The sequence below is a fragment of the Lissotriton helveticus genome, chromosome 1_1 (genome assembly GCF_964261635.1).
Source record: "Lissotriton helveticus chromosome 1_1, aLisHel1.1, whole genome shotgun sequence".
NCBI classification, from domain to species: Eukaryota; Metazoa; Chordata; class Amphibia; order Caudata; family Salamandridae; genus Lissotriton; species Lissotriton helveticus.
Window position 1 is genome coordinate 1,156,117,641 of NC_136057.1, and position 13,937 is coordinate 1,156,131,577.

Sequence of the window (13,937 nt, forward strand, 5' to 3'; positions counted from 1 at the left end):
TTACACCTTCTTGCTGTATGAATGCAAATTAAGCTACTTCCTGGTTACATAGTGTAGCACTTAGAAGTAATCTTTAGGGTTTAAGATCACCAAATGAAATTTTGACTATGTTAGAAATGTTCATTTTATTTTTGTGGTTAGTAACATGCATTAGTGTTGTTTTAGAAATATTCGGTGTGGTTATTTTAAATATGCTATGCAACAGCATGAGACTGATGAAATAAAAATAAAGTGTATTTTCTCTAGTAACCCAGAAAGCAGGCACCACATCAATTGCATATAGACGGTGATTGTGTGGGGCTACAACAACCTGTACTTTCACACTCAAGTGTTGGTTTACTGAACTAAGTTCAGTCATCCGTGGGTGGGAAAGTCCAACCTTGAAGGGTGCAGTGGGACTCTTCTTTAAGTGCAGTGGATGTGAAGTTTCAGTATGATCAACCTCTTCGGACAGAAGCTTTCTTCCAATATGAAAAAAATGTCCCTCCAACTCCAAAAGCCTTATTGATTGAGTCATATCAGAGCTTGTTTTACATGGACGGCTCTGCACAACCTCTGGTAGGAACCACATATAAGTGTTCCACAGCATGCCCAGCAGTGTACGGTGTAGTGAAAGATGGTGAGTTTCACCCAGAGTATACCCACACCAAAATCTTATAAGACACCTCAAAACATGCAGAACTTCATGTCTTGGTACTTGCACTACAGAAGTCTTACCCGTCAGTTCTCTCACTAATAGTCTCTTATTCATCCCTCTGAGTGCGGGTTTACAATGTAGATTTAAAACATTGGCGCCTAAAAGGATTTAAAGGTTCAAAAGGGAAACCTATTGAGAATGAACACCTTTGGGTAAAGGTAGCTGTCTTACAAGATAAGATTCTATCAGTCCATGTGATACACAGTTTGGGCCATTCGCGTGATGAGATTCACACCAAAGGGAACTGTGGGCGGACTTAGCTACAAATGCTGCAATACAGACTGTCAAGGTAGCTGTCTTAAATATATCTCAAACGATGATTAACACAGCTATAATAACCACGAAACAGGCAATTATGGAGATTGAAACACCTCCAGATTGCTTCTCTCTCAAATATTCCTACATCCTTGATTCAGATAGCATTCCTGTTGTGGCTTTGCCCATGGTGTGAGACAGGATAATTACTACCAAGCTATCTAGATTAGACCTAATCAGGAAAGGCCATGAGGGATTGGTGTCTTCCCATGCTGGGCTAAACGCAACAGTAGCAATGCTACTGGTGGCCCTGTATATCTAAACAGACTAGAGATTATGTTAGACATTGTGATGTTTGTTACCAGATCAAGGCTCCTACTGTTAGAAAACCCCAGCAGACTCCCCTCACAGTCTCCAATATCCCATTTAGGGATATATATTTGGACCATGTTGACCCAATAAATTCTGTTAAGCAATATGAGTAAATATAGATGGCAATCAATTCATGCTCTCCATTCCTATGGATGTGGTTGCAGAGTAATGCAGGCTCTTGAGCAGTCATAAAGGATTTACAGTGGCTGGTAGCCATGGGAACAGTTCAATCATTTCATTCAGACAATGGTCCTGCATTCACCTCCAAGGCCCTCAGGGATGCTAGGTCTGCTCTGGGAGTTTGACTGCAATTCAGCAATCTTTATTAAGCAGAAAGTAACAGATTTGTTTAGCATGAAAATGTCATGATTAAACAAGCTTTGACTGCTAGGGTACTGAGCTCAGGACTTAGTTAGTACCACATATCTAAAGAGTTCAGAGAGCATTAAATAACCTGCCTAGATAAGTATTAGGAGGGCGCATTCCAAACAATGTACTATTTGGAGTGCCCATGTATGTATCTGGTCTAGATACTCCTGAGAAGGTGGCCGGAGAAAAAGAGCTTGAGCTTTACCAATGTTTAAATGTCTTGCAGAGTGTATAAGAGGCCATAGACAAGCTGTCCAATGTGAAACATTCTGAAGCTGCCACCAGCAAAAATAAGGCTCTTACAGCTGCTGACAGGTGATTACTTATTATAGGGGTTGTAATCCAAGAAGAGATCCACTGTAAGCAAACTTTGAAAAGTCCTACAGGCTATCTGTACCTGTTCTTGGGGTAAAATGTGAACAAACTGTAATCCTGTCTCCGTTACCTGGTTCAAAGTAAAACCGACAGGTGTCCATTGACTTCGTCAAGAAGCACTACATGGCCGATTCTTTATAGCAGACTCTCCTGGTACACAACAAGCATTCAGAGTAGAACCTCTCAGCCTCTCCGTACTGTGAATTACATACTCTTAGAAGAGAGCAGTAACATTACTAGCTTGAGTATAAAGCTGAGGCTATTTGGACTACTGCGTCTCTAGCTTCATACCAAGCAATGGATTCCATAGATGGATCTGATGCGGCCATCACTACTGTCGCGAATGTTCCAAGAAACATAATGGTTTATTATGAACCTCTGCATCAATCAACATAGAGATTATGCCTTTTCAAGTAACAACAATTTATGAGAATGAATCTGAATTCTACATAGAGAACTTTCCATCATGCTCTACGCTATTGATTTCTTCTTGCTTAACATTCATTTTGTGACAGGTACTTGCTATCTGTCACAAAACTAAAGTCCTATGTTTGTATCACTACAGGAGTGATGCTTTTCATCAAGTGGCTGACAATGCTGACTGTCATTCTACTGATACTAAATGGACAATATGTCCCTGAAAGAACTATGCTACAACCCGAGAACTCCAACCATATCTCTAATCCCACAGAGTTCAACCAGATCTCTAGCGGCAATCATCACAGCTTATCCTGGGCATAATTTGGAAAAAACGTTCTTATCAGTTTCTGGGATAAATTGAGACATTGCAATTGACAAATGTGTTGAAAGTTTCAATGAATGAAGTGATTATTCCTAGTTCTGTTTCAGCTGACTGGGATACTGAACATGTAAAACATATGATATCTGATTTACAGCTGTAGACCACTTTGAACAATGAAGATCCTTATTTGAATGTACAGAATTTTAAAGAAATATATTGTTTCCATCACTGTCCACACTATTACATAGATAGAACTAGGTATCATGGATAGATATACAATGACACACAATAAGAGGAATTTAAATAGAATGGAGACATACAGGGATGGTAAAATGTATCAGTGCTGTTTTCATAATATTCTGTGTGGTTATTTTACATGTGCTAAGAAACAGGATGAGACAGTTGAAATAAAACACTTTTAAGTATAAAGCGTCTTTTCTCTTAGTGCAGAACTTGTGTGTGATATTCTAAGGAAATAAATTGGGTTTGAATTATCACTGTGTCCCTGACCCCTTTTTTAAGGGACTGTTAAAAACACAGAAAGTACAGACACCACATCATTAATGTATTGAGTGGGATTGTGTAGGACTACAACAACCTGTAATTCCATGCTTAAGCGTTGATGCACTGAACTAAGATCAGGCATCTGCTGATGGGAAAGTCAAACCTTGTAGAGCTAAGCCAAAACCTTAGTTTAAGCAACATTACCTGCCATCTTCACCTGGGCTTGCACCAAAGGGTCATCCACAGGTTGGAGGTAGAAGAGTAATGATCCACTTCAAAATCCTGGGGTGGGTGTATAGGTTTTAAACCCCTGGGGCATCTATTTGCCCCCGATCCCCAACCGCAATACCGAGCAAGATCCATAACTGAGGATGGTCTACCGGCATTCCTTATAGATGTCTTTGCAGTACATTTTTTCCTTGTTTTAACTACCATCTTGTATTGTATGAAATACAATAATGAAAGAGTGCTTGTCTATTAATCCTCCAGCCTGCTGAAGCACCCTGATGCCACCAGACACAGAATTTCACCCTTTTTTTTCTTCTACTTCTCCCCTTTCTCTCCCTTCTTCTTTCCCCCTTTCTCGACATACTCCTTACTCTTTTTTCTTTTGGTTTCTTCCCCCTCTACTCCTTCCCCTTTCCCACTTTCATCCTTTTCCTACCCCCTTATTTACCTTAATTCCTTAATTTACTCCTACTAGTAAAGAAAGAATTTTAAAAAATGGTGTCAAGGGATAGGCCCCTGAAGCAGTCCCAACCTTGGCAGGTCTACTTCAAATTGTTCAACTGTCTATACAAAGTATCCCCTAAGACACATATAAATCAAAAGTTGGGGAGGCAAAGAACACAAAAAAGGAGAAGGTTGTGACAAGTGTTCTTAGCTCACGCTACTGCCGGCACAAGCACATAGAGGGGATTGGAAGTGAAGCTGTTTATGCTAAACTGCTCACATTTAGCAGAGATGAAGTAGGCTCGACGTGCAGGCTTGGGATGGGAGCGGGGAATGCTGTTCCCTCTTCCAAGCAGCATGAATTTCCCCCACCAGGGAGTGACTGTCCACCAGTTAAGGTAGAACACAGACAGCCTCCAGATGGTGGGATGTTCAGTAAGTCCCGCCTTGTTGTGCACCACTGGCAGTTGCCATACGATCCAGGTCTCAGCTCTCAGAATGGAGGCTCACTAGGGTCACTGCCATTTCGAACTTCCTCATTCTGAGCTGCAGTACCGCTACCGGAGCAATGGACATAGAGAGAGCTAAGAAAGTGCATCTGATCTGGCCCGGTCACCTGTATATAGCGCCCACAGTTGCAGGGTGATGGGTTATCACGGCATTCAGATCCCAGCAGTGGATTACAAGGTGTGCCCCAAAGGTACCCTCAGAAATTAGCATTTCCCAGGGTAATCAAGAATAACTTGATTACTCCAGAAATTCACTACTTCTCACCAAAGTTTCTCTGGATATTTTAGTTGCATTCAGCAATCAAAATGCCTGAATCAAATGTACTAGGTCTGCGTTGTTACTGCGGATCCAGTTACTGGTCCCATAGGAATTAAAGTGAAATTCGTAGGGAAGCCCTTTGTTTAGGGGTGATTTTACCACATGATTTTACAGTAAAAATGGAAAGGTGTAAAAAGGTGGTTGTTCACCTGTTCATATAGTTACCACCCATTGTGCATCTCATTTTCAGTGCAAAATATAGCTGGAAAAATACTGTTTTCACCTCTTTCCAGTTTCTATGTATCTGGAACTATATATGCTGCAATATAATGCAATGTAATAACTGTTGTGTAATATAATGTTATGTTAACTTTGCTTGTATAGCGCATGGCTGCCCCAACAACAGGGCGTCCCAGCGCTTGCGGACCGACCAGCCGGCGGAGAACAGCAGGGGAGATAGCGGAGTGAGATCATTTTATTTTATGGAAGCCGGTGCGGCGGCCTACCTAAATGGAGGCGAACAGCCAGGTTTTGATTTGTTTCCGAAAGAGCCAGTGGTCTTGTGTACCGCCTGCCTCAAGGAGGATGGAATTCCATAAAGCTGGGGCCAAGGACCTGAAAGACCGGCCACCTGCTCTGCTCTTGCGCACCCTAATGGTGCGGGCAAGGTGGAGGTCTGCCGAGCGTAAGGCACGTGTGGGAACATAGAAGGTACAGAGTCCGTGCAGTATTTGGGGGCCCTGGCCATGCAAGATTTTGTGGGTTAGACAGGGGGTCTTAAATTGGATTCTTTGTTTCACGGGCAGCCAATGCAGACGGTGCAGGAGATGTGACGTGCGACAATGTTTAGGTAGGGCAAAGAGAGTGCGGGCAGTTGCATTTTGAGCCCTTTGAAGTCTTTTAGTGACCGTCTTATAATAAATGTTGTGAAATGCAATAATTGTTGATTTCTCCTCGTCAACATGTTGCTAAAGTTCATAAAAAAGGAAATGAATTAAAATTGACAAATAAAATTTCCATGGTGTGCAATGCAATAATTATTTAATTTTCTTGGTCAAAAGGTTTATAAACATTCTTAAAAAAACAAAAGTAAATGAAATAGAATTTACCAATCAAATATCCATACGGATTACTGTTAATGCCCAAAAGGTAATTATTGACACTTATTCAAACTGCAATATTAGAATGATACTCTATGCAGCGTGGCCATTGACTGGACATTTTGATTTTTTTCTTGTGCAAGTGGTCAAAGATGGTGCATCATTAACACGGATGCTTATACCAATATTTCACCAACATGTACATGACACTCTACCAATTGTCCTTACCCATACTGAAGTAAAATCTCAGGTTCCCGTAACTCGTGGTGTCCATATAAGGGGAACACAGCTTTCGCTCTCCATCCTTGAGAAAAACAAGTGATGAGCCAGATTCCAGGGTTCCACATTCGCTGCTAACAACACCACCGATGATCTCCCAGCTGTGCAGAAGAGAACAAGAAGGGTTAGTTCAGAAAATAACTTGCAATATTAGCAGAAATCAGGGATAAAAAATATTTGGGTGGTGGTATGTTATGTAACTGGGAGAAAAAAATTGACTAACAATCTTATGGGCTTGCTTATATAGAGGTTGGTTGAATATCATCTGTTACCTCGCATCTAAAACCACGACTGTGTCATTACCATGAGTTCCATTACAACGCAAGTCATTACAACGACTTGCTTTAGGGTAGCGCTGGACTTTGGAATAGTTTAAATTACTATTTCAACTACAGTTGGTGTATCAGTAGGGAAGGTGTTGGACTAAAAATCCAACACCAGTCCAACACAAGATTCCCTAAAGCAAATCGCTGTAATGAGACTTGCAACGCAATTGAACTTGTGGTAACGTCGTAGTCGTGGTACTGACTGAGTTGTAAAGGCACTACGTTGTAATGCCTGCATTGTGCTAGATGTTTCCCTGATTAGTTACAATATGATGTTCACTACCTTCTTTAAAGGGAACATTGAGCTGAACGTTCCTGATTTCTGAAGTCGTACATATACTGTTACAAATTTCACAGAACAAAAATTATTTTTGTACACAAGAGTATATGATCACCACTTCTCAGTAAATGAGCTATTGAGATGTATTTTACAATTTGTTTTTTGTATCCAATAAAAAACACATGCCAACATTGCCCTACAATATTTTCAGAAATCTAACTAGTTCCTTCCAAAACTCTGCATCCGTTCTAGAGGCAGCAAAAAGGACTGAGGAGAGTATGGCATAGAAGGTGAGAGGTTCTGGGGTTAGTGGTAAGGATGGCTCCATCCAATTTTAGGGTTAGTGGTAGTGTCAAGACTTAGCCAAAATGGTGTTTAAAGGTGAATAAAACAATTCTTTACTACTAGGTGGACTACAGTGATGAGATGCCCCCTGAATCCTGGTGCCCTGCGGTTGACAGCACTCTGGTCAGTGTTTACTACTGGCCAGGCAAACATATGAAAACATATGAAAGCATAGCTGGAGCGTCAAACTCATCTTTGACAGGAGGCACTATCATTAAAGAATTAAGGCCTTGAGATTGACTTAGACTTAGACCCAAGAAGGCAATGGGTGCTGAAGTTTAAAACATAGATCTGGAAGGAAAAAAGTAGATGCTCCTTTGCTGCGTAATTGAAGTTTGGATGCAAGGTCCTTCACTGGAGCTGCCATATTGCACCGTATTTTTAGGCCTGTATATACACAGCCTCATGCAGCGGTCTAGACCTCATGTTACCACTACACACAACATATATTTTCAAAACTTGCTATAGTTCTTCATGTGTAATAACATGTAGAAATATTCCTTATTTGATGTAATGTACTACAGCTGTGCAAAAATAATTATGCCATTAATGTATCCTGTCTGCAAATGATTGTCCGTTTCAATTAATCATACCAGAACAGTGGAAAAGCTAGTTCTCGTTTACATTATTAATTTAGCTTTATCACAGTAGTCTGGTTCTAGCAGCAGATATTGTGGCATCACAACTCAACTGTAACAGGATCTTACAGTTGAGCAGCTACTTCATTTTCATGTCACAGGTGACTAGTGATCCCACAACTAGGCCGTAATAAGAAAATTAGAACCGTGTTTGTGTACAGGGATTGTAGGCATCTGTGCATTAGAAATAAATAAAAAGTACATTCGCATGGACCTTTCTATTTCACTCCTCTCCTCCCACAAACCATTTGCTTATGCAATGCATGTCAGTCCTCTGACCCTGGGGCAGAGTAGTGCAAAGAAAAGTAGCCCACGTTCTCAGACCAAAACACTACTGAGATTGCATCATTCTGCACACTACAATCCTTTGCTTAACAAGTAAGTAACTCAGAAACTCGCATGTCGAACAACTGTTAAATACGGCCATCGCTAAGCTTACATTGGGCCTGGCTTCATGGGAGTTTGGCTATGGAGCATGTTCAAGTTCCTAGCACGCAGCATCTATCATTTGATGAGTGCCAGTATTACTATATGAAAAAACAAGGACCCCCTGACAAGAAGAGTCTTCTAGGACAGGGAAAAACAATATTTGTGTATCTTCCTAGACAGTTTACAGTGCGATAAACAATAAAAGAGTTTGTGGATGATAGAAAATTTCACACTAACAAAAACATGTACAGGAAAATAGTTTTATTATAATTATTGAGATAGATACTTTATAAAAAAATACATATAAAAACCTGTATATTAATCACAGTAGTGTGCAAATCATACAATACATAAAAATAATCATAAGTTAAAAAACACGTAGATACAATCAATCCAATAAAAAGTTGTGGCTGAGCTAGTGTCTCATTCTTCGACGCACGTTTCGGCGTGTGAGAACGCCTTCGTCAGGAGATTTTTATGTAGGCCACAATATTCCTGGGTCTGCAAGGACCTATATGCTTAATCAGCAAGGCATGAAATGCTGGAGAGTTCGATCATGGTGGTCAAAGTCTGAATGGGTTAATATGCTGCTTGGCCAGTGTAGATGGAAAGGCTTCAATACGGGAGCAGCACTTGATAGATTTATATGGGTGAATGAATAGCCAGTATATAGAAGATGGTGATCTTCAATATAGTGTTATGGTGCTGCCATTGATAAGGGATATCACGTGAACTTGTTAAAAATGTTCAAACGGCGCAGCGATACTGCTAGAAGACAAGGATGGTTGTCTGAAGATAGCAGAATGCCGTGCAATCGATGCTGGTGGCGGCTCCCGTGGGCTCTCATCTGCCCTTGTATTACACCTTTATGTTGCAGCATTATGGCTCCCTTACAGAAGACGTTTTGGTGCACCTTGGTCAACGCCAGGTGCTTACAACATTGTCCTGGAGGATCAAATTTTGAGCAAGTGGGCAACTTGAAAATATTCACAGATTTTGGGACGTTCGAGGGCGGTTTGCTGCAGACAACTTCAGGGCAAAACTATATTTCTTAGTTTTTATTGTCTTCGTTATCCATTTAATTCAATTGATTCAAAGTCAAACGAGGTTTTAAGTCCTGCTGAGTCGAAAGCTGACCCCACCACGATTGGAAAGAGTGTGTAATGTTGGCAGAACGCCCTTGGTCCATCTAAAACCCAGCGTTGCAATTTCTTCCTACACACCACCAAGGGCAATCAAGGTCACCTACTACTCTGACAATAAATCCAATAAGGTTGCTATACGTTTTGCTTATCTAATGTATTGTGTAACGTGAAGCTACAACTACCATGATGGGATGAGAGAGGAACGAGAGGCTTACCACAATTTACGTGGTCGCCACCATATCCTAATGCATCTGCCCACAGACAGAGATTGACTTTGAAATTCAATTGACCTACCCACTGGAACTGGAGGCTGAATTCAAAATGTACCTTTTGTGGGAGAACAGACCTCCCAAATGGACACCTGTTTTCCGGACTCTCAATTGCTGACATTACCGTTGACATCACAGACTAGGAAGCATAGCAGCGTACGCTGCTATTTCTGAAAATGCTTCACTAGCGGATGTGACATTTGTACAGTTGTTATGCTATAAAGTCCTAAACTAGTTAGGTAGCGTAAGTGATAGCTCTCACTGATGATCCCATCATAAGACAAAGAACAACGCGTGCCATCAATCACATTATAACTCCCTTTCTCCTTGCAGCTTTAAATGCAGCCCACTCTCAGGACAGCATCTGGTGCCTTTTCCCTATTGGATTGGCTTTCAATACAACAATGGCTTTCCTCTTCATTACAAGCTGCATCTGAAATGCTGGTTTGCGGGTGCATGTGGTGGTCCCTATTAAACTGCATATCGATGCAGCACCTTCTGAGGCAGAGACAAGCATGTTAAGACTACGGGTTTACAGCGGAGAAAGCTGGTGCAGCTAGAGTGATCTGACCCGAGCTACCCAATGTGTTACATAAGGTAATGAGACCAGGGGCACAAGACTGGTGCCAGATCCAATGGCTTCACCTGCCCACCGATTCTATTAATCACCTACATCATATGGGCAAACATGCGTCAGGTGCTTTGTGTTTCTCCACAGTCAAGGCCCAGAACAAAGAAACGTGAGGTACGTCTGAACAAACCACTAAGTCTCTCCAAGGCGGGGCCAGCCCAGCGGAAGTAAGTAGCTGACTCGACGTTGACGTACTGAAGGCAATCTGCCCATGGGTCATCGGCCTTGCGTATGCTCCATTTCTTCCAATTAAAATACCCTGCCTGTCCGTTGACCCGCAAGCCGAGGAGGGGGGTCAGGACGCAGCTAAGGCTTTTTTCGAAGGGTTAATCCATTCTGAGGAACATCGTGTAAGTGTCCCTGGTCTTGAGGGTGGGAGGGGCAGCTTAACATCTGTAACAAGGAGGAGAGCTCAGCTCCACGGTCTCCTTCCCCGTTATCAGCACTGCGGGGAATGCCCAGCGCCCAGACAATGTATGGGATTTAATGGGACGCAGGACTTGCAGGGGGCCCCGAGCCAGGAATTGAGTGGTCATTAGACAAGCGGGCGCAGGAATCGCTATTTCATGAAATAATTATATGAACGATAACAAATGGTAAACAGACGTTCGAGGGCTCCTTGTGAGCAGGAGGAGAGAGTAAGGAATGCAGTGCGCCTGAAGGAAACACAACTTAAGAGGAATCGATTAACCCCACCCGGGGGTGATGATAAATGCACATCTTGTGATAGTCCCTCTTGGGAGAGCATGTCAGGCCGGAGTACACACCGAGTGTGCTTCAGAAGTCTGCCCATCGCTTCGTGGAAATATGCTTTTGTACATGCCTGACGCAGTGTAGGAGTGCTATAAATAATTTCACGCTGATAGGTAGAAAAATATGCAACGCAAAGCCAGCGGGAGGGTAAACTCAAGAGGCTGTCATGTCCCAGGAGGAAGCATGCAACTAACAGCACAGTGGTTTTTAATCACAGTGATACTTTTGAGATAAATAAAGAACAAGAATAACAATTACAAATATTGTAACTAAATTAATAAACCAGCATAGCTTGTGCTTAATGATTCTTCAGACCCTTTTGATCTTAAGAGCCTCACCAGTCCTACAGCAAGTCTACTTTGCGCTAGGAACAGTGAGCTGCATTCGCCCAGTTTTGTAAACTGTAACAGCATAGCAATAATAATATAATGACAACAAAACAAGTATTATTATTAGTACTATTATTAAAACACTTAATATTGGTACTTCCCATCTGTCCCTTAATGACATAGCTTTGCAGTATTTAGGGTCTGATAATAAACGCTGGTGCTATTATCCAGTTTAATCGTCCTCAGTTGCTTAAGCTGAGGAACATAAAAGGAGGCAGTTCTCACTCCGAATACGGAAATGACATCAAACTTCAGCAGCGAACGGTTAACTCGGGAGCCATCTTGAGGAAGCACAAGAAGAGAATATCCAGATAGTACAACAGCGGCTCAGGAAAGGCAAGCCATATGTCGAGTTGTACAGCTGTGCTGAAAAATATATCTGCTCAAAAGCGGATTGGAAGCTCTGCTCTTATATTTGAGATAGTAGTGCCATGCTTTCAATATCCTGATAACTTATACATCAAAATATATAGGCAATATTATCCTTGTGAGTCCTACTATAATTGTCCTCTTTTTACAGACTTTTGGGCAGATGACGATGTTTGATGGTTGGTCTTTGGCACATTAGGACCGACACTATGTGTCAGATAAAGAGACTCACCGTCTGGCAGACGATGGCGTGCACTTTTTGAGAAATGATGACGTATTGTGTTTGGAAGATGTGAATCATGCTGTACACTGGGCAGCAGATAATAGTTGTTATTGTTATGCGTATTCTGGCACAGTGGGAGGACATGATGACCATCAAATATGGATGTACTTTATTGGGCAGATTATGGCATACTTTCTTGCAGGGGTAACTAGCAGAGGGAAAATCGGTGTAGCGCAGCTCGCTGTAAAACTCATCGACATGTTGCCTTTCTCCTCTCCCCTCTCCCGTCGACGACGACGAGGAGCTGGAAGGAAGGTGGGGTACTACCTGCATACGAATGCAACCAATCCTGGAGCTGCTAGGATTGGTTGGAGCAGGCTAACCCAGTGCACATTTTGAGGCTAGGGGCCCTTACCTGCAATCCCTCAGCTGTTTTACAGCAGTGAAATTGCAGGCTTTGAAGTGCGCATGACAGATTGGCCGGCTGTAGACAGCTGGCCAATATGCATTGCGCACTAAGCAGTCATCCTGCAATATGCAGGAATCTGTCTGTCCCGCACCCACACTCACGCTTGCTAGGGCGGACCACAGCAAACAGAATAATAAAATAGTAATGGGCATCCTATTATACTATGTGTATCTGCTGTGCTTGCTGCGGGAGGGGGGGGTGACGTCCTCTGCCTTAACGGAGGAGCCCCCGCCGCTTTCTGTACAGAAATACACAATTTGTAGAATATTATACAGTTTTTGCCCGATGGGGTATGCTGTTTTGCAATCGAGCACACAAAATTTCGCAGAAGATGAAATTCAAAGGTTGGCAGACTATGACAAACTGGCAAATGACTGACCCCTCTGGCAGGCGCTCTCTCTCTAGTGCTGGCACACTTTAGGCTACCTTGCACAATGTATACACCCTTGCACCACAGTGCATGGGCGTCTGCATTGCATTGTATATAGTATACGTTTTTTTACCTGTACAGAACAGCATGAATGAAACGTTTGGAGAAAATAAACTTTACACCTTTGCAGGAAGCCCTGTTTACCATTGTTAACAGACAGGGCTTTGATCAAAATCCACAGGTGGTGCATGGCAAAGTTCATGTACCACCAATGGGATTCCCTGTGACGCAAAATAGTGCAAAGCAATGTTACTTTGAATAGCTTTAGGGTTACTTTCTAGCACAATTTTTACACTGGAAAGTAAATCCCAAATCAACACTTTGAATCAGTTTGCGTCACTTCTGATGGCACTGTGGGGGCAAAGTTTTGCTACATCTGGTCCACAGTGTTTTTCAGATGAAGCACACAATGTTTAAGAGATGATGACACTGTCAACATCAACCACTTTTGTGAGTTTCCCATTATTGCTTTGATTAACAACTTTGCATTTTTTTCCTCTTCGTGACCTTAGGTTTGCTTACCAGACTCCATGCCAAGTGCTCTGTAAAAGTGTGTTGCAATCTCTGTGCAGGGGGTTTAAGCAGGGTCTAAGCCATCCCTGAGCCCAGATAAATGTTAATCCCACACTCCCTGTAAGTCAGCAGCATTATGCTGCAGCGGCTAAGTTATGGAAATGTGAAGAGGAGGATATAGATTCTACACAGTCCCTCTCTTATGAGTCAGATCAGGCTGCACTGGTATCTAACGCTTAGTTTTAGACCTATATGGTTTTAAATAAAAATTGTACTTCACTGTTCATTTGGATCTTTTAGTTGCAAAATGTAATCAACATCAAAATCATTGATTGATGTATACGATCCTAGCTAAATTATTGATAACATATTAGTTAGATGCGATTCTTAGAAGTTAAATAAAAAAAGTAGCAGAATTAACCATTATTTTGTGCAGTAAAACATTATGCCACACAGTAAAGTCAAAGTTCTCTTGAAGTGAATGAACATCCTGTTAAGACAAGTAACCTGTTGGGGAGTGTTGTGACAGGAGCTCCAATAGTAATCCTATCCTATCCTCCCTCTAACAAGACTAATGAGTTGGGCATTAGACGAA

At 42.0% G+C, this 13,937-nt stretch overlaps 1 protein-coding gene across 1 annotated transcript in view; it reads right to left on the reverse strand.

Annotated features, from left to right (window-relative positions):
• Positions 1 to 13,937, reverse strand: part of RELN (reelin) — a 1,711,021-nt gene that overhangs the window by 716,894 nt on the left and 980,190 nt on the right. Inside the window, exon 12 of the mRNA XM_078679027.1 lies at positions 6,083 to 6,234. Coding sequence (XP_078535153.1) covers positions 6,083 to 6,234 — 152 coding nt within the window. The remainder of the gene's footprint in view (positions 1 to 6,082; positions 6,235 to 13,937) is intronic.